We start from the raw sequence: 23,963 nt of genomic DNA, 5'->3' as shown, positions 1-23,963 counted from the left end.
TTACAGTAGAACCTCAGAGTTACGAACATCTCGGGAATGGAGGTTGTTTGTAACTCCGAAATGTTTGTAACTCTGAACAAAATGTTATGGTTGTTCTTTCAAAAGTTTACAACTGAATATTAATTTAATTAACTTAATACAACTTTGAAACTTTACTATGCAGAAGAAAAATGCTGCTTTCCCTTTATTTTTTTAGTAGTTTACATTTAATACAGTACTGTATTATATTTGCCTTTTTTTTTTTTTTTTTGGTCTCTGCTGCTGCCTGGTTCCAAATGAGCATAGGCTGACTGGTCAGTTCATAACTCTGAGGTTCTACTGTACTTGAGACAGACAAGAATGCCTCTTCCCTAGTAAGAGCTGTGGAGATCCTGTCTCTGGAGTACAGGCAAGAGGGAAAGTCTGGTTAGTTTCATTGGTGCCTGTAAGAAATACACTAGCATTTCTCCTTAAAGAAGCTTTCAAAAGTAAATGACTGAGCAGAACTGATCAGAAAACTAAGAACTATTACAGAATGCAAACAGGGACAGATTCTGGCCACCATCACACCTCAGTAAATCCAGCATAATTTAGTTATTTCACTGGAACTAAGGTGCATTTACACAGCTGTAACGGATCAGATTCTGGCTCATAGGGAATAGATATGTACAGTTAAATGGTATATTATACAATCACCTGTCTGAGCACAAGGATATCTGAATGCTTTTCTATTGTTGCTATTAGCAAAATATCTTAATTTTAAACAACTTCAACATCCTAGAAGTTGCATTGCTTGGTTTGAGCAAAAACATTTACATTTAGTGAGGTAAAAGGAGATTTTAGACAACACCTTTGTTCCTGATGAAGGAAGGAAAAGTTTTTTGTTTTTAACAGGAAGGTGCTAGCCCTTATGCCGAAGATTTGTGTGTGGAGAGGAAATGGGGGCAGGGGAGGAACTGAGCAGGAATAATTTAAGAACTGCACAGGATCCTAAATGAATTTTCTGCTTTTAAGCTTTTAAGCCAAGCCCTGGAGTGTTTACTCTGGGCCTGTAGCTGTGTTAACTTATGGCACACACTTCCTGCACCCCCTCTTATTCCCCCTGCCATTTCACTACTCCCCACTCACACTGACCCCTAGGGCCTCAGAGATACCTTTGCAGGGTCCCTGGGAAAAGGGGCACAGGGTCACAGAAGTGGATGAGCCCCCTTTGTAGCGTGGGTCTCCCCATGTACACAAAGGTCTCCCTGTGAGGGCACAAACTGACCTTTACAGAGGCAAAATACCTACTCGTGTCATTAGGTGTCTTGTGAGAGTGAGGTTTTCAAGATTTGGCCCTTTGAATACAAGACCCATAATAGGGGCATCAGCTACTACAATTAAGGATGTTATAAATTAACACAAGTTTAGTGAGCAAAACATATTTTAAGTGGGTTTATATTCCCATTTTTCTCCTTCAAGTGTCTATTGTTCAAGCTCTCATGCAAAAAGCCCACTGTCTCTCTAACTTGAAACACCATGCAAGTTGCAGTAAATTAAAGGATAACATCATAAGTAGTCTGGAAGATACATATGAAAAACTGGAGTCTAGGAATGTAGGCATCAGAGATGGAAGCCCTTTTGTGTTCATCTATTCCATCTTCCATGGGCCAGAGCAGAACTGTTTTCTACTATACACTTTTCAGGACTTTGTCCAATCTATTTTTAAATGCCTCAACCCCTTTCTTTGGGAGACAGTTCCTCATGTTACCAAAGTTGTTCCCCTCTCTCAATATAGAAAAATACTGAGCCTAAATTTTCCTTTTCTTCAATTCAACCCTTTACTCCTGTTGTACCCCCTTGAATGACTCTAAATGGGTATCTCCTTGATTATTTTCACTCTCAATTCCTGTACTGTACATTGGTATCCTACTTCCCCCTCCTTAGTTACCACTTAGCAATGTTACAGTTTTCTTAATAATAATACCTGGCTCATACATAGCATTTTGCATCCATAGATCTCAAAGTGTTCTACAAAGGAGGTAAGTAGCATTATTCTCATTTTACAAATGAGGGTACAGGACTAGATGGACTGCTGAGCTGATCCAGTTTGTCAATATCTGGTAATGTGGTGCCCGGAACCGAATATGTTATTCCAGTTGCGGTTGCACCAGGGCTGTATAGAGAGGGGCCCAGAGGAACATAGGAATTGCCATACTGGATCAGCTCAGCAGTCCATCTTGTCCTGTATCCTGTCTCTGACAGTGACCAGAACCAGATGCTTCAGAGACTGGCCTGAAAACTCTGCTGTAGGCTGATGTGGAATAAGCTGCCCTTTACATAACTATTAGGTCTCATCTTGATCTCTAAGGATTGGCTCAAGCTCTGAAGTACAAGACTTTTTCCTCCCTGTCCACAATGGAAGGCTTAGACATATGCAGTCCCAACTTGCAATGTCTTTTTGTTGTTGCTGTATCATATTTTAAACTCAGGTCTCGCTGCTACATCTTACTCCCCAGGCTACTCCCCACAACTAAGGAGCTGGGGGTCAGGCTGTAGTTCCCCAGAAGGATTAGCTACATTTTCTAGGCTAACTCACTTGATTTTCATACCTCTCTAGATGCATTGATATTATTGCCCTGCTATAGCCTAGGCTGAGTTCAGGCTGGATTTAGCACCATATCTCAGGATAACAGTCTCACTCATTCCTGCTTTCTGTTTTTTCCTTCTCAGAGGCAGATGGGTGATTGGACAGCTGGTGCGCTGTTTCCTGTTCGGATGCCATGAATTCCAGAAAAACACTTTCAGAAACAAGGAGAGGGTACACTGCTGGTAAAGTTTATGCCACTGCACACTCATGGCAGCTCCCACAGATCCTCATTGTGGATGTCAAGCCACCCTTTTGGGCCAACACATGTTCTAAACTTTGTGAAGCCCTGGAAAACTTCTTCTGTCTAGCAAGCAGTTTGGCAGGTCCCTGTCGCATCCCATTGCTGAGCCTATATGTGGTGCAGAACCAGCACGAGTGCCTCCTTCCCTTTGTGGTGAGTGTGAAACAAGGGATCTTATAGACTTAGGATTTTGAAGGCTGTAACAGATACATGCAGTTTAGCATAGACAATTATGATTAATTAGAAGGTATTATATGTAAAGAAGTTAATCATCCTCTGAATCACTTTTTATGGGTTTCATGGAAGAAGTGAATCTTAAAGGAGGGATTTGAAAGGACAGGGCCTAGTGGCCAGATGAAGTTGGCTGCAGCAAGGGCTGGGTTCAATATTTAGGGGCTCCTCTTAACACTACTACACAGAGTCAGCCCAGTCATCTGGGAAAAGTTCACACCAGCCCTGGCGCCTCTAAGAGGCAATGCTTCCCCTCTCGCAAGCATTGCGTCTGTGTATAACAAAAGAGAAGTTTTATTAAAAGGGAAAGGGAACCAAGCATTAGTTTGGGAAAACACCACAACCACATTCAAAAACATGCAGTCATAAGGCAAACACCCATACCAAAGTATGTCATGCAGTGGCCTTTGCCTTAGTTTCTCATCTTGGGACGTGAGCCTTACAAACAAATGTTCCTTTAACATGCCACTGCCCTCCCCCTCTACTGCACCCTATTCCCAGTTGCTGTCCTTGGTCAGCGAAGACCCAGAATTCAGAGGTGTGTTCTTGGGAGTTCACCTCCTACCCTGGAGGAACTGGGGGGGAAGGTGTTGAGCAGTGCCACAGTTGCAGCCTTTCACTCTGCATTGCTGCTGCTGCACCATTGTTCACTCCATGGCCATTAGCCACAGTACCGTCCCTTTCTCTGCCACCACCTGCCTCTCTACTGCCACCTCTTTAGGTCCCACCCCTTAACCCAGCTCTCAGTGATTTCAGCAATTAGTGAAAGAGACTGCAGTGAGGTTCCTCTGAAACACTGCCCCACACTAGGCTTAGCACTTAGACCTGGTTATCAGTAGTTTCAGCTCTAATGATGACCTGAGAAAACAAATGACTCAATTGATTCTAATCAGCTCTGCCGTTAAACAGTGGAGAAGGGAAGAGTTAAATAGTGTCTAGGACTCTTAGGCAGAGCACACACCACCAGGTATAAACACCTGTCCCTACTGCTCTCCTTTTTCCACTGGGATTTGGCCTCCCTTCCCTGCTTAGTAAGTGAGGATGACCCACTCTATCAGGACAGGCTAAGCCCAGTTCTGCTGCCCTTTACTAGTACAATAAGGATAACAACATTTCATTACCCCTCCATTCAATACTAATGTGATTTGTAACTCACCACTGGCCAAAATCCATCACTTTGGCAACGCAGCTGTCTGCTGAATACCTAGGTAGTGTAGGTGTAGTCTGGTTCTTAAGTCTTTTCCCCCAGCTCATCACTGATGTCAGGGGAGAGCTCATTCAGACCCTGCCTACAAAGTTATTATATGTAAAAAACTTAATCATCCTCTGAATCACTTTTTATGGGTTTCATGGAAGAAGTGAATCTTAACGGGGGATTTGACAGAAGAAGGCAAAGTGGCTTGGAACCCCTGAGATGTGCATATGCCATAACTGAGTCCTCATGTAATTTTAGTGCTGTAATCCTTATTCTTCTCCCCATCTCCTGCTGACAGTTGGGTAATCCTACTCTGTGCATTACATCCGAAGTTTGATGGCAAGCCCACTGGGCCAGGGAATTTGCTTTTTCATTTGCTCTGTAGAGGACCAGGTCAGCCTAAGCACTGCTCTAAACTGTGCCAGCTAACAGTGCCCCCACAGCTAATCTGCCAGGGATCACCGGTAGAGCCTTGCAACCCAACAGACCCCAACTACAGGGATCTGGTTCAGGTCGGGTAGGCTCTGATCACCTCCTTCTGCCTGTAGAGCCCACATGGCAGCAGTTGTGTGCCTTGCTCCTGTTGGATGCTGCCACCACACTGTGTTGTGTGTGCGCAGCGGAGTGAGTGTGCCGACACATCACAGCAGCTCTCACTCCACAGCACACACAGTACAGCAAGGCTGCAGCAGCCCAGAGGGGTTATGCAGCCATGCTGGCACAGACCCCATGGGCCGGAGGTGTCGAGAGATGGATCACAGCCATGGGGTATGGGGAGTGGGAAGCCCCCACCAGGCCAAAGCCCAAGGATGAGGCGGCAGCACTGAAACAGGTTCAGAGGGAAGGATCAAGTTTGGGTTGGGTCTGAAAACTACTGAACCCTCTCGGGTTTGGATAGAATTCAGGTCAGCTTGTGCTCAGGCTGGGTTTGGGTCAGGCTTTAAAATTAGGCCCAAGCAGACCTCTAAGTACAGCAGTGCTCTGGACACACCACTTTCTTCCAGCCATGCCACACATCAGATGAATCTTCACCTGTGCTAAGATCTTCCTCCAACAGCTCTCACTTTGACTATATAGCAACTCTTCATCTATGGCCTACGCAGACTTTAAGGTGAGAATGGAACATTTGATCATCTGGTTTGACCTCCTGTATATCAGACAGTAACACTTCACCCAGTTACCTCTGTATTGAGACCAATAATTTGTGTTTGACTAAAGCACACCTGCCAGAAATGCATCCAGTCTTGACTCAAAGACTTCAAGAGATGAAGAATCCATGACTTCCCTTGGTAGTTTGTTCCTGTGGTTAATCACCTTCACTGTTAAACATTTGTGACTTATTTCTAATTTGAATTTATCTGGCTTTAACTTCTAGCCATCGGTTCTTGTTATGCCTTTCTCTGTTAAATTAAAGAAACTCTTTAGTGCCTGATATTTTTTCCTCGTGACGATACATATACACTGTAATCAAGTCACCTCTCAGTTGCTAAACAGATTGAGTTCTTTCACTCTAAGGCATTTTCTTTAGCCCTCAAATAAATTTTGTGGCTCTTCTCTACATCCTCTCCAATTTTTCAAAAGGTCTTTAAAATGTTCACACCAGAACCGGATACCATGTTCCAGGATTGGTCTCATCAGTGCTGTATACAAAAGAAAAATTACCTTCCTACCAGGGCCGGCTCTAGCGTTTTTGCCGCCCTAAGCAGAAAAAATACAAAAAAGACAGAAAGCCGCGATCAGCGGCAGCTCTACTGCCGCTTCATTCTACGGCAGCAGGTCCTTCGCTCCGAGAGGGAGTGACGGCCCCGCTGCTGAATTGCCGCCGAACGGCCGGACGTGCGACCCCCCACTCTTCATTGGCCGCTCCAGGCACCTGCTTGCTACGCTGGTGCCTGGAGCCGGCCCTGCTTCCTACTCACCACTCCCCTGTTTATACATGCAAGAATTGCATTAGCCTTTTTGACCAGCAGTTCCCCAAATTGCAGCATGTTCTGAATATCACTGTCAGTCTTTCCCATTACACCCCAAAGACCTCCACCGGATCTCCGGATCCATTTCAGAATACTGTTCAAAATTGCCCTTCTTATTTTAACCCTCTCCATAGCGTGCGCCAGTCTACTTCACAGGCCTGTTCTTCCTTTACTCACCTTTTCTTAGCCCTCTGTCTCTCCCTCCACCCAACCTTACCATTGTTGGCACAAAAACTTTCTTCTCTGCAGCTTCTGCCATCTGGAACAGTCTTCATCTCTCTCTGCTCATGAACTCTATTCTGAATTAAATCTCATCAAGAAATTTCAGGGCTCCTCTCCCTTGCCTACACCCCTTAGTTTCTCTACTTGGCCTATAAAGTAGCTTTGACTGTCCATTTTGCTCCTTCTCCCACACATATCTTACAAGTGGAACACTCTTCCTGAACTCATCCATGAGGTCACTACTCTCTCCTCATCATATCCCCCTTCTGCTATGCTGCCTCTTGGACTCTGGGGCACCAGGCCCCCAGAAGCACCAGCCCTCCGACCATGTCGGCTGGAGCCTACCAACTTCCACTCTGGGGTTGGCCCATAGGACTTCTGCTCCCCGTTAGAGGCAGGAGCAGCGGATCAGGGACACCTTCAGAGTCTCTGCCATCAGCAGCACTGTCACAGCACAAAGGAGAGAGGTACTGGGGTGCAACTGACATGATAGAGAGATGCAGGGAAGACAGAACACACAATACCAATATATAACAGGGAGGGTAAACAACAAAATACAACTGTCTGGAGTGGGCAGAATGGGAAAGGAGCACATTGAAATGACAGTGGCAAGTTGGCTGAGACACTGGGACAGGGCTTGAGGGTTGGGTAAGATAGTTGGAGGAAAATCAGAAGTGAAATTAAAGTAAAACAAAACCAGACATGGCCCTTTGACATTTTGCTTATCTGTCATCTGTCTATTATGGTTTGTCTGTCTTGTCTAGTTAGACTGTGAACTCCTCAGGGCAGAGATTGTGTGCTCTGATGTTTCTGTGCAGCACACAGCACATTGGGACCCCAGTCTCAACTGCAACCTTTGGTGCTACCATAATATACATTACTACTGTTAAAATCCTGATAGGGAACTCTGGGTGCTACTGTAAAACAGATACTAATTGTGGCTAAATTGAGGGGCAGTCAGCGATAACTCAATAAGGACAAATGCAAAGTACTCCACTTAGGAAGGAACAATCAGTTGTATGCATATAAAATGGGAAATGACTACCTAGGAAGGAGTACTGCCGAAAGGGATCTGGGGGTCATAGTGGATCACAAGCTAAATATGAGTCAACAGTGTTATATTGTTGCAAAAAAAGCGAACATCATTCTGGGATGTATTAGCAGGAGTGTTGTAAGCAAGACACGAGAAGTAATTCTTCCGCTCTACTCTGTGCTGATTAGGCCTCAACTGGAGTATGATGTCCAGTTCTGGGTGCCACATGTCAGGAAGGATGTGGACAAATTGGAGAAAGTCCAGAGAAGAGCAACAAAAACGATTAAAGGTCTAGAAAACTTGACCTATGAGGGAAAATTGAAAAAATTGGGTTTGTTTAGTCTGAAAAAGAGAAGACTGAGAGGGGACATTATAACAGTTTTCAAGTACATAAAAGGTTGTTACAAGGAGTGAGAAAATTTTTTCTTCTTAGTCACTAAGGATAGGACAAGAAGTGATGGGCTTAAATTGCAGCAAGGGAAGTTTAGGTTGGACATTAGGAAAAACTTCCTAACTATGAGGGTGGTTAAGCACTGGAATAAATTGCCTAGGAAGGTTGTGGAATCTCCCTCATTGGAGATTTTTAAGAATAGGTTAGACAAACACCTGTCAGAGATGGTCTAGATAATACTTAGTCCTGCCATAAGTGCAGGGGGCTGGACTAGATGACCTTTTGAGGTCCCTTCCAGTCCTGTGATTATTTGTCACTATGAAAAAAGCCACAATGCTTCTGCAAAGCCACCTGTGCATGATGTTAGCATACAAAACTGCACCTATTAATTCATTACAGTTACCCTGGTCTTCCTTCCACCTTCCCTCAATTGTCATAGTCATTTGTTACATCTGCTCTTAAAATAGTTAGTAAAAGGATACCCAGAGCACTGGATGGGCACTTTATTAGTGTAGTTAATAAAAATAGTAAGCTCCTCAGGGCAGGGACCAAAACCTCCTCTGGGTCTGCAGAGCACCATGATGCCTTTATCTTGACTGGAGCCTCTAGGCACTGCATCAATAGTGTTTGTATTCAGTCTCACCTGGACTGTTGTGATATTGTCTGGTGCTCTGTCCAGCTATACGTTACTCAGAACTTCAGCAAAAGCCAGCCAAGTCCATCTGTTTTCTGCCTACACCAGTAGATGCCTATACAATATTCCTACACTCTGATACAGCTCAGTAGCCACACATGCACTGACTTCATTGAGTCACTTTCCTGTGAAATCATGTTAGTTCAAGTAAACTTGCTGCCTGCCATGCACGTATTAAAGGCTAGGCCATGGCCCCGCCCTCCCCCCCCACCCTGAAGCCGGCGGGGACTCAGCTCCAGTAGCCTGGAGCTCGGGCCTGCCAGCAGCCAGGGTAGCGCTGGGGTAGGCCTGTGGGGGCCAGTGGCTCAGCCAGGCACTGGGATTGGCCTGGTGCTTGGGAGGGGCCAGTGGCTTGGCCAGGAGCTGGGGTTGGGCCGGCGCTCGTGGGGGGGGGGGGCATGCCAGGGCTCCTCCAGCCTGGGGGGGGGTCCTCAGGTCTTCTCTGGTCATGGGCGGGGGGGTCTTGGGGCTCCGGTGTGCGGGGGGCAGTGCCTTGGGCAAAAAGGGCGGAGCCGGCGAGCTACCCTCCCTGAAGGGGGTGGGTTCACCCATCGCCCATGCTGCCTGCCTGCAACTCAGGACAAACTTGGTTTAAGACAAACTCTCTACTGACTTTAAATGAGTACATGCAAGCCTGTTCTCACGGACTGCACCTCTGGAGTGTGAGCATTCTCTGTTAATTACACTTAGGTATTACGCAGTGTATCATTTCCAGATTGCAACAGAGCTAAAGCATGACTTCCAGTTCACCTTCCTGTCATGCCTCACTGGTGTGCTCTAGCTAAGTCATGTGCACCCCTCGGGCCCACCACCCCCAATTTAGGGAATGAGCTCCATTGGCTTCTGCTGTCCCCATGATGTTATTTTATAAACCAAACATAATTAGAGACCTAGTGCCTGAAGAGGACTGTCCTGGCAGCAAGTAGCAGGGGATCAAAATAATAAAGAAAAATAATAACAGAACAAGCAAACTAGGATCTGGTCCAAGAGGTGAATATAGCTGAATTGCTCAGTAATAGCTACCATACTAAAATTAAATTTAACATCCTTGTACTGGGGGAAATGCCAGAGAAACCCACCACAGGAGCATTTAACTTCAAAAGGGGAACTACACAAAAGTGAGGAAACTCTTTAAATGGAAATTAAAAGGAACAGTCTAGAGGGTGAAATGCTTGCAAACAGCATGGAAACTATTTAAAAACACCACAATACAGGCTCAAACTAAATGTATACCCCAAATTATAAAAAAACCCACAACAAAACAGTAAAAGGACTGAAAAATGCCACGGTAGCTTAACAGAAGAATAAAAGAAACAGTTAGAGGCAAACAGGCATCCTTTAAAAATTGGAAGTCAGATCCTACTGAGGAAAATAGAAAAGAGCAAAAATGCTGGCAACTCAAGAGTATAATTAGGCAGGCCAAAAAACAATTTGAAGAGCAACTAGTTAAAGACACAAAAACTAACAGCATTTTTTTTAAAGTACATCAGAAGCAGGAAGCCTGTCAAACAAGCCCTGGGCCACAGTACAATTAAGGTGCTAATGGGGCACTCAAGGAAGACAAGGCTGTTACACAGAAGCTAAATCAGGGGTGAGCAAACTACAGTCCGGGGGCCATATCCAACCCTCCAGCCGGTTTAAACCAGCCCTCGAGCTCCTGCTGGGGAGCGGGGTCTGGGGCTTGCACTCCTCCCGCGCTCCAGTCGGGGAGCGGGGTCAGAGGCCGGTCTGCACACACGTGCCAAGGCTCCCAGAAGAAGCAGCATGTCCCCCCCTCCAGCTCCTACATTTAGGGGCAGCCAGGAGGCTCCGCGCGCTGCCCCCGCCCCAAGCACCACCCCCGCAGCTCCCATTGGCCAGGAACTGTGGGTAATGGGAGCTGCAGGGGTGGTGCCTGTGGACGGGGCAGCGCGCAGAGCCGCCTGGTTGTGCCTCCACATAGGAGCCGGAAGGGGGACATGCCGCTGCTTCTAGGAGCTGCTTCAGGTAAGTGCCGCCCGGATCCTGCACCCCGACCTCCTCCTGCACCCCAACCTCCTGCCCCAGCCTGGAGCCTACTCCCGCACCCTGAACTCCCCCTCCCACCCTCTGAATGCCTTAGTCCCAGCCTGGAGCACCCTCCTACACCCCAAATCCCTCATTCCCAGCTGCACTCCAGAGCCCGCACCTCCAGCCGGAGCCCTCCCACTCCTCCCCGCATCCCTACCCCCTGCCCAAGCCCGGAGTCCCCTCACGCACCCTGAACTCCTCATTTCTGGCCCCACCCCAGAGCCCGCACCCCCAGCCAGAGCCCTCAGCCCCTCCTGCACAATTTTGTGAGCATTCATGGCCCACCATACAATTTCCATACCAAGATGTGGCCCTCGGGCCAAAAAGTTTGCCCACCCCTGAGCTAAATGCATAGGCACCAACTCCATGGGTGCTCCAGGGCTGGAGCACCCCCGGGGAAAAATTAGTGGGTCATCTGCACCCACCGGCAGCCAAGCTCCCCTCCCCGCCACACCTCACCTCCGCCTCCTCCCCTGAGCGCACTGCATCCCCGCTTCTCCCCCTAGCTCCCAGTGCTTGCCGCCGCAAAACAGCTGTTTTGCGGTATAACAAGCTCCGGGAGGGACGGGGGAGGAGAGGGAACGTGGCATACTCAGGGGAGGAGGCGGGGAAGAGGCGGGGCGGGGCCGGGGATTTGGGGAAGGAGTCCAGTGGGGCAGGGAGGGGATGGAGTTGGGGCAGGGACTTTGGGGAAGGGGTTAGAATCATAGAATCATAGAATATCAGGGTTGGAAGGGACCTCAGGAGGTCATCTAGTCCAACCCCCTGCTCAAAGCAGGACCAATTCCCAACTAAATCATCCCAGCCAGGGCTTTGTCAAGCCGGGTCTTAAAAACCTCCAAGGAAGGAGATTCCACCACCTCCCTAGGTAACGCATTCCAGTGCTTCACCACCCTCCTAGTGAAATAGTGTTTCCTAATATCCAACCTAGACCTCCCCCACTGCAACTTGAGACCATTGCTCCTTGTTCTGTCATCTGCCACCACTGAGAACAGCCGAGCTCCATCCTCTTTGGAACCCCCCTTTAGGTAGTTGAAAGCAGTTATCAAATCCCCCCTCATCCTTCTCTTCTGGAGACTAAACAATCCCAGTTCCCTCAGCCTCTCCTCATAAGTCATGTGCTCCAGACCCCTAATCGTTTTTGTTGCCCTCCACTGGACTCTTTCCAATATTGGAATGGGGGCAGGGCAGGGGCGGGAAGGGGTGGAGTCAGGGCAGGGCTACGGGCAGAGCGGGGTCGAGCACCTATCGGTGCCAGCAGAAGTTGGCGCCTATGGCTAAATTAATTATTTGCATCAGTCTTCACTGCAGAGGATGTAGGAAAGATGAGATCCCCACATCCAAGCTGTTTTTTGTTTAGGTGACAAATCTGAGGAACTGTCCCAGATTGAAGTTTCAGTTGAAGAGGTGTTGAAATAAATTAATCAATTAAACAGTAATAAGTCACCAGGACCAGATGGTATTAACCCAAGAGTTCTTAAGGAATTCAAATATGAAATTGCAGAACTAGTAAATGTCGCATGTAAGCTACAATTCAAATCAGCTTCTGTACCAGATGACTGGAGGGTAGCTAATGTAGTGCACATTTTTTAAAAAGACTCCAGTCGGTCCTGGCAATTACAGGTTGGTAAGCCTGACTTCAGTACCAGGCAAATTGGTTGAAACTATAGTAAACAGCAGAATTATCAGACAGATAGATAAAGATGGTATGTTAGGGAAGAGCCAGCATGGTCTTGTAAATGGAAATCATGCCTCACCAATCCATTAGAATTATTTGAGGGTGTCAACAAGCATGTGGACAAGGGTGAGCCAGTCGACACAATGTACTTGGACTTTCAGAAAGCCTTTGACAAGGTCCCACACCAAAGTCTCTTAAGCAAAGTAAGCTGTCATGGGATAAAAGGGAAGATCAGTAACTGGTTAAAAGACAAGAAACAAAGGACAGGAATAAATGGTCAGTTTTCAGAATGGAGAGCGATAAATAGCGGGGTCCTCCAAGCATCTGTACTGGGACCATTGCTGTTCAACATATTCATAAATGATCTGGGAAAGGGGGAGAACAGTGAGTTGGCACAATTTCCAGATGATACAAAACTACTCAAGATAGTTAAGTTCAAAGCTGAATGCAAGACTTACATAGGGATCTCACGACACTGAGTGACTGGGCAACAAAATGGCCGATGAAATTCAGTGTTGATAAGTGCAAAGTAATGCACATTGGAAAACATAATCCCTACTATACATACAAAACGATGCGTTATAAATTAGCTGTTAGCACTCAAAAAGGATTTTGGAGTCATAGTGGATAGTTAAGAACATAAGAACGGCCATATTGGGTCAGACCAAAGGTCCATCTAGCCCAGTATCCTGTCGTCCGACAGTGGCCAATGCCAGATGCCCCAGAGGGAATTAACAGAACAGGTAATCATCAAATGATCCATTCCTTGTCACCCATTCCCAACTTCTGGCAAACAGAGGCTAGGGACACCATCCCTGCCCATCCTGACTAATAGCTACTGATGGACCTATCCTCCATGAAAACATCCGCTCAGCCTGCAACGGCAGTCAAAACAAGCTAACAGAAAGTTAGGAATCATTAGGAAATGGATAGATAAAACAGAAAATATCGTAATTCCACTATATAAATCCATTGTATGCCCAAACCTTAAATACTGCATATAGTTCTGGTTGCCTCATCTCAGAAAAGATATATTAGAATTGGAAAAGGTGCAGAGAAGGGCAAAAAAAGTGATTGGGGTATGGAGGAGTTCCATGTAAGGAGAGATTAAAAAGACTGGGATAGTTCATTTTAGAAAAAAAGATAACTGGGGATGGGGAGGGAATATGATAGAGAAAGTAAGTGTTATTTACTGCTTACATAACACAAGAACTAGGGGTCATCCTATGAAATCAATAGGCAGCCAGTTTAACACAAACAGAACTACTTTTTCCACACAACGCACACTCTGTAGACTTCATTACCAGAGGATGTTGTGAATGCCAAAAGTATAACTGGGTTAAAAAAATAATTAGATAAGTTCATGGAGGATAGGTCCATTAATGGCTATGAGCCAGGATGGACAGGGACACACCCCGTATCCTTAAATCACCAACTGCCAGAAGCTGGGACTGGACAACAGGGGATGGATCACTCAAAACTACCCTTTTCTGTTCATTCCCTCTGAAGCATCTGGCATCGGCCACTGTCAGAGACAAGATAGTAGGCTAGATGGACCATTGGTCTGAACCAGTATGGCCATTATTACTTTCTAACTTCCCATCTAACTTGCAGTCAGTTAGCTTCCAGCTTCTTTTTATTGCCTCTGCCTCATTTAGCTTTCCTCCCCTACAGTTGGGGAATACACTTTGCATTAGTGCTGCTTCCTTTATTTAGAAAACAAGTACTGTGTTGGAATAAAGTACCCTTTAAACATGGTATTGTGGACCTAAATGTGGAATTGTGCATTCATAAATGTCTTTAATCCAATTAGAAAATGATTATGCCAAGCAGGTCAAAGACTCAAGTCTCCCAATAAGAACAACAGGAGATTGGGGACAAATACAATGGTATTTTGTTTGATTTAGAGCTTTGGGATTAGGAACTAATCCAGTGTTCATTCTAGGTATTCACTAGTCTGGGCCCACTAACCCAAAGCTGCACAACGTTACAGATTAAAGCCCCTAGCACAATAATTGCAGTTTAACATAATTTACTTTACAAGAGAAGGTCTTTGGAGTGAGCGCATAAAGCTTTGACCTGGTTTTTAACAAAGCAGAGGTTCAAAAAAATAATTTCTAACAGAGTTTCTCAAACTGGGGCCTGCAGAGGCTTACTGGGACTCTCCAAATTCCTGGATCTCCTTCTAAAATGTGTCTATAGTAAAAACCCACTTGGTCTGGGCAGAAGGAATTTTTTCTGCCAAAATTTGAAGTGTTATTTAGGTCCAGAGTCTGATACTTACCGATACTGAGCAGCATCATACTTCTCAAGGGACCCCACTGACATTAGTGGAGACTCCCCAGATTGAGTAGTGAGTACCATTACTCACATTGGGTATCATAGAATTATAGAATATCAGGGTTGGAAGGGACCTCAGGAGGTCATCTAGTCCAACCCCCTGCTCAAAGCAGGACCAATCCCCATCTAAAATATCCTAGCCAGGGCTTTGTCAAGCCTGACCTTAAAAACGTCTAAGGAAGGAGATTCCACCACCTCCCTAGGTAACCCATTCCAGTGCTTCACCACCCTCCTAGTGAAAAAGTTTTTCCGAATATCCAACCTAAACCTCCCACACTGCAACTAGAGACCATTACTCCTTGTTCTGTCATCTGCTACCACTGAGAACAGTCTAGATCCATCCTCTTTGGAACCCCTTTTCAGGTAGTTGAAAGCAGCTATCAAATCCCCCCTCATTCTTCTCTTCTGCAGACTAAATAATCCCAGTTCCTGCAGCCTCTCCTCATAAATCATGTGCTCCAGCCCCCTAATCATTTTTGTTGCCCTCCAGTGGACTCGTTCCAATTTTTCCACATCCTTCCTGTAGTGTGGGGCCCAAAACTGGACACAGTACTCCAGATGAGGCCTCACAAGTGCAGAATAGAGGGGAATGATCACATCCCTCGATATGCTGGCAATGCCCCTACTTATACAGCCCAAAATGCTGTTAGCCTTCTTGGCAACAAGGACACACTGTTGACTCATATCCAGCTTCTTGTCCACTGTTAACCTAGGTCCTTTTCTGCAGAACTGCTGCCTCGCCACTCGGTCCCTAGTCTGTAGCAGTGCATGGGATTCTTCCGTCCTAAGTGCAGGACTCTGCACTTGTCCTTGTTGAACCTCATCAGATTTCTTTTGGCCCAATCCTCTAATTTGTCTAGGTCCCTCTGTATCCTATCCCTACCCTCCAGGGTATCTACCACTCCTCCCAGCTTACTGTCATCTGCAAACTTGCTGAGGGTGCAATCCACGCCACCCTCCAGATCATTAATGAAGATATTGAACAAAACCGGCCCCAGGATAGACCCTTGGGGCACTCCACTTGATACCGGCTGCCAACTAGACATCAAGCCATTGATCACTACCCGTTGAGCCCGACGATCTAGCCAGCTTTCTATCCACCGTATAGTCCATTCATCCAGCCCATACTTCTTTAACTTGCTGGCAAGAATACTGTGGGAGACCGTATCAAAAGCTTTGCTAAAGTCAAGGAATAACACGTCCACTGCTTTCCCCTCATCCACAGAGCCAGTTATCTCGTCATAGAAGGCAATTAGGTTAGTGAGGCATGACTTGCCCTTGCTGAATCCATGCTGACTGTCTGATCACTTTCCTCTCCTCAAAGTGCTTGAGTAGCATCAGAATCTAGCTCTACATTTAATGTTAATGGTCTTTACCTTCAGAAAGCTGGAGAAGCACTTTATTATTGGTCTAGATAATACTCAGTCCTGCCATGAGTGCAGGGCACTGGACTAGATGACCTCTCAAGGTCCCTTCCAGTCCTATGATTCTATGATTGTCCCTGACTCCACAGTGGCTTCCAAACAGATTGCTATTTGGTTCCATGGGCTAATGGAGACTGAAGGCCAAATTCAAAAGTGAGTCTAGGAGTTTAAACTGCTGTAAATAACAACTTTTGCTGGCCCCTTCAATGTACATTTAGCAGCAATTTAGACATACTATGGGCCAGATTTTACTACAATTCACTTACTGGGTATGTCTACAGTGGAGACTTTGTTCCTATTGTAGTTTAATTGACATATTTGTAAATGCTAATCTAGACTCTAGGACTCCCTACTAGGATTGACCTCAACCAGCTATATCGAGGCAAAAGTTGTTAACTTCTGTCTACATTAGGAAAAGGTCACGATTCGGTACATGTGTTAGATAATCTTGAACATGAGCTGCGCGTATAATAGGCTGGGGAAGGCTGTGCCTCCCCAAAGAGCCTTGCATGGTCCTGCCCCAAGCTCGCCTCCTGCAGCTAGTTGGCCCCAGCCCAGGCAGGCTGCTCCTCTTCCAGGAAGCCATGCGGCACTTACCAGGTGCTCTGGGGCTGGGGACACTTGGGTGACCTGGGGCTGTGGGCTGCGGAGGAGAAAAGGGTGTTAGGGGTGGGCCGGGCTGGGAGCTAGCCCCCCAAGCCCGAGGTTTACCCACCGCCCTGAATGGATAAACACAACGTATAAAATGGCTATCATCTTGGTAACTAAGCATCGTATCCTTTATATATCACCCCTACGTGAGCCAAAACACAAGCAGTTGTAGTGGGCTCCAGCTGCGCTAGTGATTTGTGCCTCTGGAGCTACATGGATCGACAGACTGATTTAGACAAGTGGTCTATCTAGTCCACTATCCTGTTTACAAGAGTAGCCACTACCAGCTGCCTCCAAGGAAGGTTCAGGAAATTCCACAGCAGTCAGTTAGCCATGGAATAACCTGCCCACAGGGGAAAAAAAAAACAAAAAACTTCCTCCCAGCCCCTAATTGACTCATGTCCTGAAGCAAGAGGGTTTATAATCCTCCCAAAACTCTTGTTCTTTTAAAAATCTTTACAATACAACTTTGGATAGTCTTGTGATCCATATCACTGTCCAATCCTTTTTGAACCCTGTAATCTTGGGGCAATGTGTTCTACAACCAAACTGCATTGTGTGAAAAATAATTGTTATTGCATTTTAAATGTCCTCTCTTTAATTTAATTGAATATTGTTTTGCAGCAAGTAAAAGGGAGCTTTCCTCGGCTTCAGACCTGCATTTCAGAACTTCGCTCCTTACCAAGAGAAGGCTCTTTCCAACAAAAGGGAGACAGAGTGATGCAGGCTGTGCAGGATGGGCTCCAGCAGTTTAAACAGTACACCAGACATATGCTAGCAGGAGGCTCAGTGAACAGCTCTGTTGAGGTAAGTAGAGTGCTGGGGAGATAGTAATAACCATCGAGTGCAGTCCATCTGTATATTTCAGGTTTCAGTCACTGTGGTAGCTAAGCATCATGAGAGGAAGTAAGTAGCATAAAACAATTCCAAAAAAGAGGAACCCCATAGCTTGCTCTGCAGGATGCCCAAGATCTCATGCCACATACAGATTCAAGTCACTCATGGAATATGGCCCTAGCTGTGAGAGGGAAGACAACTTGATGACAAGCATTAGCTGATTATTTTAACTTCCCATTTTGTACACAGTTAATCTCCAGGCATCCAAGACTGGATATTATTTAAAGTTGATTTTATTTCTTATGAGATCATAGTGAAACACACTGTGTGTATCTGCATACAAGATACTTTTTGATATGACTTCCCTGCCGGCCTACACTTACATTCTAGGGTCATGTTCTGCCTATATTCCCTGGATGGAATTTCCACTAACGTCAATGGGACATTTGTGCAAAGATCCTAGTTGTGGCTTAAAGTATGTCCACAGTTCATTAAAACATCAATTCAAATGGAAAAGCATTTTATTGTGGGATTAGTTGGCACAGTAGCAAAGAACAGGAAAAGCCTACAAAAAGATCATTATCTTAGCACAATCTTTAAATCAATTTTCAGTACAAAAAGCAAATAGGATCAGTATCTGGAAAACAGAGAAACTTTATAGTCAGCAATTAATTCTCTCAGCAGCAGCTTGAGACTTCTGTAGGAATCCTTGTCCCATGCACCCAAACACAGATCATCTACCATTTTGCATCTATTGTGTCCCCTCTTATTCATTGCCTCTCTAAAGTAAACAGCCCCAGTCTTTTCACTCTCTCACTATATGAAAGATTGTTGAAGCATCTAAACGTAATCTCCCATCTCTGAATCCCTTCTATTTCTGTTATATTCTTTTTGAGATGCAGTCACCAGAACTGAATACATGATCCAAGGAGAGGCTATCCCATTGATTTATATAATGGCATTGTAAATATTATTTCTCTAATAATGCCATATAATATACATTTTTTCTATCCTTAGATGCAGATGTGTAGGTTGTTTTTCATTCTTACATAATTTTGCTTTCTTCCCCCTCCTACTTCCCCACCCACCCCCACTTGGTGATGAAATGGTAGAGGGATTTGGCTGGGAGGAGGGGAATAAGTGATGGCTTTTAATTTCTGACCATTGTGATTCTGATTTGGGGTGTTTATTTCAGTGTTGGAGGGCAATACAGAGTAGGTGTAATTCAGGGGATGATACAATTACCTTCTCTAATTAATTTAACTGCAAATACATGCACAGCACAATCTTCCATTGCAGCTGAGGGAATGGGACAGTTAACTACAATATTAAATGATCTACAGATGTAGGTGGCATATATTCCACTAGATTTTCCCTGTTCCTCTGGTTTGTTAAAATTAGTCCATAATGTGTTGTGCAAGCACACATTACTGTGCAATTTTCACAGGGGATTTCTGGTTTCGGTTTTTCTGGCACACACCATAGTACAAAGGCTATCCACGTGTATAAGACTGTAAAAGGACTGTGGCCTAAGTTTTCAAAAGTAATTATTGACTGTGTCTCAGTTTTTGAATGCCCAACTTGAGACATCCTAAAAAGACCTAATTTTCATATAAATATATGCCTATCTCATAGAACTGGAAGGGACCCTGAAAGGTCATTGAGTCCAGACCCCTACCTTCACTAGCAGGACCAAGTACTGATTTTGCCTGAGATCCCTCTAAGTGGCCCCCTCAAGGATTGAACTCACAACCCTAGGTTTAGCAGGCCAATGCTCAAACCACTGAGCTATCCTTCCCCCCAGAGGGCAGGTGCTCAGTACTTCTGAAAATCAGGTTCTTTTTCATAAATTCAGAGATTATAAAACCAGAAGGGATCTCTTGTCTGGCTTCCTGCATAACGGACCATGGACTTGATTTCACCAAGTGATTCCTGCTTCAAACCCACATTTAGAAAGATATCCAGGGTTGGTTTAAACACCTCATTTGATGAGGAATCCACCAGACCCCAACACAAATTGTTCTAATAGTTAATTCCCCTCACTGTTCAATTTAACTTTATTTCTACTCTGAATTTTCCTAGCGTCAGCTTCCAGGGATTTGATCTTGTACTGCCTTTTTCTGCTAGGTTAAAGAGCCCTCTATTTTTAAGGTATCTCAAGTTAACACCCAAAAATCACTATTCACTTGAAAAGTTAAGCTTGTATTTTTAGAGGTCAATAGCAGCGATACCTATATTAAAGTTATGTAATGCTGACAAACCTGGTTGTTAGCGGGTGGGATTGAACCTGGGACCTTGGGAGCTAAATGCAGGAGCCTCTACTGCAGGGGTTCTCAAACTGGGGGTCGGGACCCCTCAGGGGGTCACAAGGTTATTACATGGGGGGTCGTGAGCTGGCAGCCTCCACCCCAAACCCTGCTTTGCCTCCAGCATTTATAATGGTGTTAAATATATAAAAAAAGTAGTTTTAATGTATAAGGGGGGTCGCACTCAGAGGCTTGCTATGTGAAAGGGGTCACCAGGACAAAAGTTGAGAGCCATTGCTCTACTGCATGAGCTAAAAGCCAGCTGCCGCTCAGCTAAGGCTGTAGAGCAGATTCATTCATCTCTAAGTGGTCTCGGTGCCATTAGAGGGGACAGAACATCACACTCAGGAGGTGTGTGGGTTACAGTTGCATATATACCTTCCATTATAACCTAACTTTTAATTTTGTCTCAGTTTGGCAAACTAACTGTTTGGGCTGAAGTAGACTAGGTTTCAGCTCTGGCTCAGGTTGTTCTTTTGTTTTGTTTTGTTTTAAAAACATTAGAGCAAAAACAATTAATCTGTTTCCAAGAACAAGGCTAGTGAAAAACAGGTAGTTTTGCCAATGGCAACAAAATTTCCTACCATTTACTGGAACAGCTCTAGCATCTCCATGGGTTGGAGCATGAATCTCAAATAGTGAGATAAGACTGGGGCCAGAGGAATGGACTTTGCATCCTCTTAAAAGTCCATCCAGATATGTCCATAATCCTTTGGGGGTATGTGGGGGAGGGGGAAGCGGGCGGGGGAGAATCACTATTTGCCAGGGGAAGACTGCCCACTTGAGAACCAAAGGGGACTTGTGATGGGGTGCACCACTCACCACTTGGCTGGCGCCTCCTCCTGCTCACTATAGGGATTAGCTCTCGAGGCCAACACCCCTTCCCATGGTCGCATGCCATTATGCCTTCTCTCTCTCAGGTCTGCATCTCCTCTCTCATCCCAGGACCCGCAGCATCCTCTTCATGACTCAGCCTTCTGGCCAGGTCACTCAACATTCCCCCTTCCAGGGTATATCAAAGTCTTTCCTTCAGCAGTCTTCCCATTCACTGCCTCAGGTACCACTCCTAACCCTAAACCCGCATTAGCTTTTTTCACAGCCATATCACATTAGCAGCTCATAGTCATCCTGTGATCAACTAATACTCCAAGGTCCTTCTCCTCCTCTGTTACTTCCAAGTGATGCGTGGCATGCGTCCCCAGTTTATAACAAAAATTCTTGTTATTAATCCCTAAATGCATGACCTTGCACTTTTCACTATTAAATTTCATCCTAGTACTATTACTCCTGTTTACAAGGTCATCCAGATCTTCCTGTAGGATATCCCGGTCCCTCTCTGTATTGGCAATACCTCCCAGCTTCGTGTCATCCTCAAACTTTATTAGCACATTCCCACTTTTTGTGCCAAGGTCAGTAATAAAAAGATTAAATAAGATTGGTCCCAAAACCAATCCCTGAGGAACTCCACTAGTAACCTCCTTCCAGCCTGACAGTTCACCTTTCAGCATGCCCCGTTGTAGTCTCCCTTTTAACCAGTTCCTTATCCACCTTTCAGTTTTCATACTGATCCCCATCTTTTCCAATTTAGCTAATAATTCCCCATGTGAAACCGTATCAAATGCCTTACCGAAATCAAGGTAAATTAGATACACTGCGTTTCCTTTGTCTAAAAAATCTGTTACCTTCTCAAAGAAGGAGATCAGGTTGGTTTGGCACGATCTACCTTTTGTAAACCATGTTGTATTTTGTCCCAATTACAATTGACCTCAATGTCCCTAACTACTTTCTCCTTCAATCTTTTCCAAGACCTTGCATACTACAGATATCAAACTAACAGGCTTGTAGTTATCCGGATCACTTTTTTTCCCTTTCTTAAAAATAGGAACTATGTTAGCAATTCTCCAGTCATACGGTACAACCCCTGAGTTTACAGATTCATTAAAAATTCTTGCTAATGGGCTTGCAATTTCATGTGCCAGTTCCTTTAATATTCTTGGATGAAGATTAGCTGGGGCCCCCGATTTAGTCCCATTAAGCTGTTCGAGTTTGGCTTCTACCTCGGATGTGGTAATATCTACCTCCATATCCTCATTCCCATTTGTCATCCTACCATTATCCCTAAACTCCTCATTAGCCTCATTAAAGACTGAGGCAAAGTATTTGTTTAGATATTGGGCCATGCCTAAATTATCCTTAATCTCCACTCCATCCTCAGTGTTTAATGGTCCGACTTCTTCTTTCTTTGTTTTCTTCTTATTTATATGGCTATAGAACCTTTTACTATTGGTTTTAATTCCATCATGACTACTATTCCACCATGTTTCTGTTATCCCTATAATTTCTGGTTTCACTTCCTGCACCAATAGCTCTAGTTCCTCCATTTTGTTACCTAGGCTCCTCGCATTAGTTTACAAACATCTTAATTTTTGCTGTTTGGCTTCTCTCACTTTCTTTACCCAATTAGGCACAGACATTCTGTCACCAGTATCACCTATTAAACTGGTATCTACACTACTCTTCCTCCTTATGTCCTTTCTCCTACCCACTGCTGTATCCTTTCTTACTTCGTTTTCTTCCCTTTCAATGTTAAAATCCAGCGTGGAGATTACCTGGACATCTCCCAACCATCTCCCCCAAATTCCTAGTTTAAAGCTCTCTTAATCAGTTGTGCCAGCCTCCATCCTAGACGTCTATTTCCCTCCCTACTCAGGTGAAGTCCATCCCGAGAGAACAGTCCTCTGACCATGAATGCTTCCCTGTGGCCATACATCCCAAAGCCCTCCTTATAGCACCACTGCCTGAGCCATCTGTTGATCATCATAATCTTGTCACACCTTTGTTGCCCTTCTCTAGGAACAGGCAGAATCCCACTGAAGATCACCTGAGCTTCGATTTCCTTAAGCGTCTTCCCCAGTCTGGCATAGTCTCCAGCGAGAATCTAGCCGTATCATTTGTTCCCACATGAAGGACAATCAGCGGATTCTTTCCCGCTCCCGTTAGGATCCTCTTCAGCCTCAGGTCCACATCCTGTATCTTAGCACCAGGCAGACAGCACACCCTTCTGTTCTCTGGATCAGCTTTAGTTACAGGCCTGTCTATTCTTCTCAGTAAGGAGTCCCCAATCACATAGACCTGCCTTTTCCTGGTGATGGTGCGATTCTCCGGTCTATCCTCGTTCCCTCTGGCTGCAAGTCCTCTTGATTCCTATTGTCCCTTGCAATCCTCTGCAACCCATCCCGTATTCTCCTGGGGCTCATATTTGGTGTTGTTATCTCCATTGACTCTTCCCCTCTTCCTATAGGACTAGCTTCTCTTCTCTTCTTCCTTGCCCTCTCACCTTCAGCGACCACCTTCTTCATTTTCCAACTCCGCAAACCTGTTCCTGAGCTCTATTTCTCCTTCACTAGCCCGTCTTTTCCTCTGCCTGGTTCGCTTAGTCACATGCTTCCACTGTCCACTTTCCTCATCCAGCAGATTCCCCTCAGAGTTCTTTGGTCCTGCTTCTATTTGCAGGTCTGAGCTTTTCCCTTCAGACTCCTCATGTCTTTGCTCCATCATCCACACGAACCCCCTTCTAAACTCAACCAGAGTTTCCACCTGCATCTCCAATCCTTGGATCTTTTCTTCCATCGGCTCTATCAGGCGGCACTTCATGCAGACGAAACTCTTTTCAGGTACCCCCTCCAGGATCATGTACATGCCGCAGCTTCCACATCCAGTCATCTTCATTGTGTCTTCCACTGTTTGGGTCACTACCACTGCTGCCTCTGTATCTGTCATAGCCTTCTCACCTAAGTCCTGTTAGTCCGAGAAACACAAACCAAACCAAAACACCACCACCCACAGAAACAGAAACCCCCAACGAGCACCAAAACACTGCCAGACCACTACACACTCCCTTCACTAGCCTGGCTCTCTTAGTCTTCCCCTCAAACTCCCTTTGCAAACTCCCACTCAAACTCCCCTGTTTACAGCTCTCTGTTTACTGGCTCCTGTGCCACTGCAGCTGTCTATGCTGCTGCCTGACTGGCTGGCTACCTTTATAGGACCCCTAGTCAGAGAAGCCCCTCTCCCTAATCAGGGCTCAGCTTCT

General features: G+C 45.4%; 1 protein-coding gene across 1 annotated transcript in view; it reads left to right on the top strand.

Moving 5' to 3' along the window:
• The first annotated feature begins 2,741 nt into the window (after positions 1–2,741).
• Positions 2,742–23,963, top strand: part of M1AP (meiosis 1 associated protein) — a 56,348-nt gene continuing 35,126 nt past the window's right edge. Inside the window, exons 1-2 of the mRNA XM_026658368.1 lie at positions 2,742–3,002; positions 17,352–17,534. Of these exons, the coding sequence (XP_026514153.1) occupies positions 2,742–3,002; positions 17,352–17,534 (444 nt within the window). The remainder of the gene's footprint in view (positions 3,003–17,351; positions 17,535–23,963) is intronic.

Source organism: Terrapene carolina, unplaced genomic scaffold (assembly GCF_002925995.2).
Source record: "Terrapene carolina triunguis isolate 2854851 unplaced genomic scaffold, T_m_triunguis-2.0 Scaffold431, whole genome shotgun sequence".
Taxonomy (NCBI): domain Eukaryota; kingdom Metazoa; phylum Chordata; order Testudines; family Emydidae; genus Terrapene; species Terrapene triunguis.
Note: the sequence above shows the minus strand (reverse complement) of the source record. Positions and strands in the feature narration are given on the sequence as shown.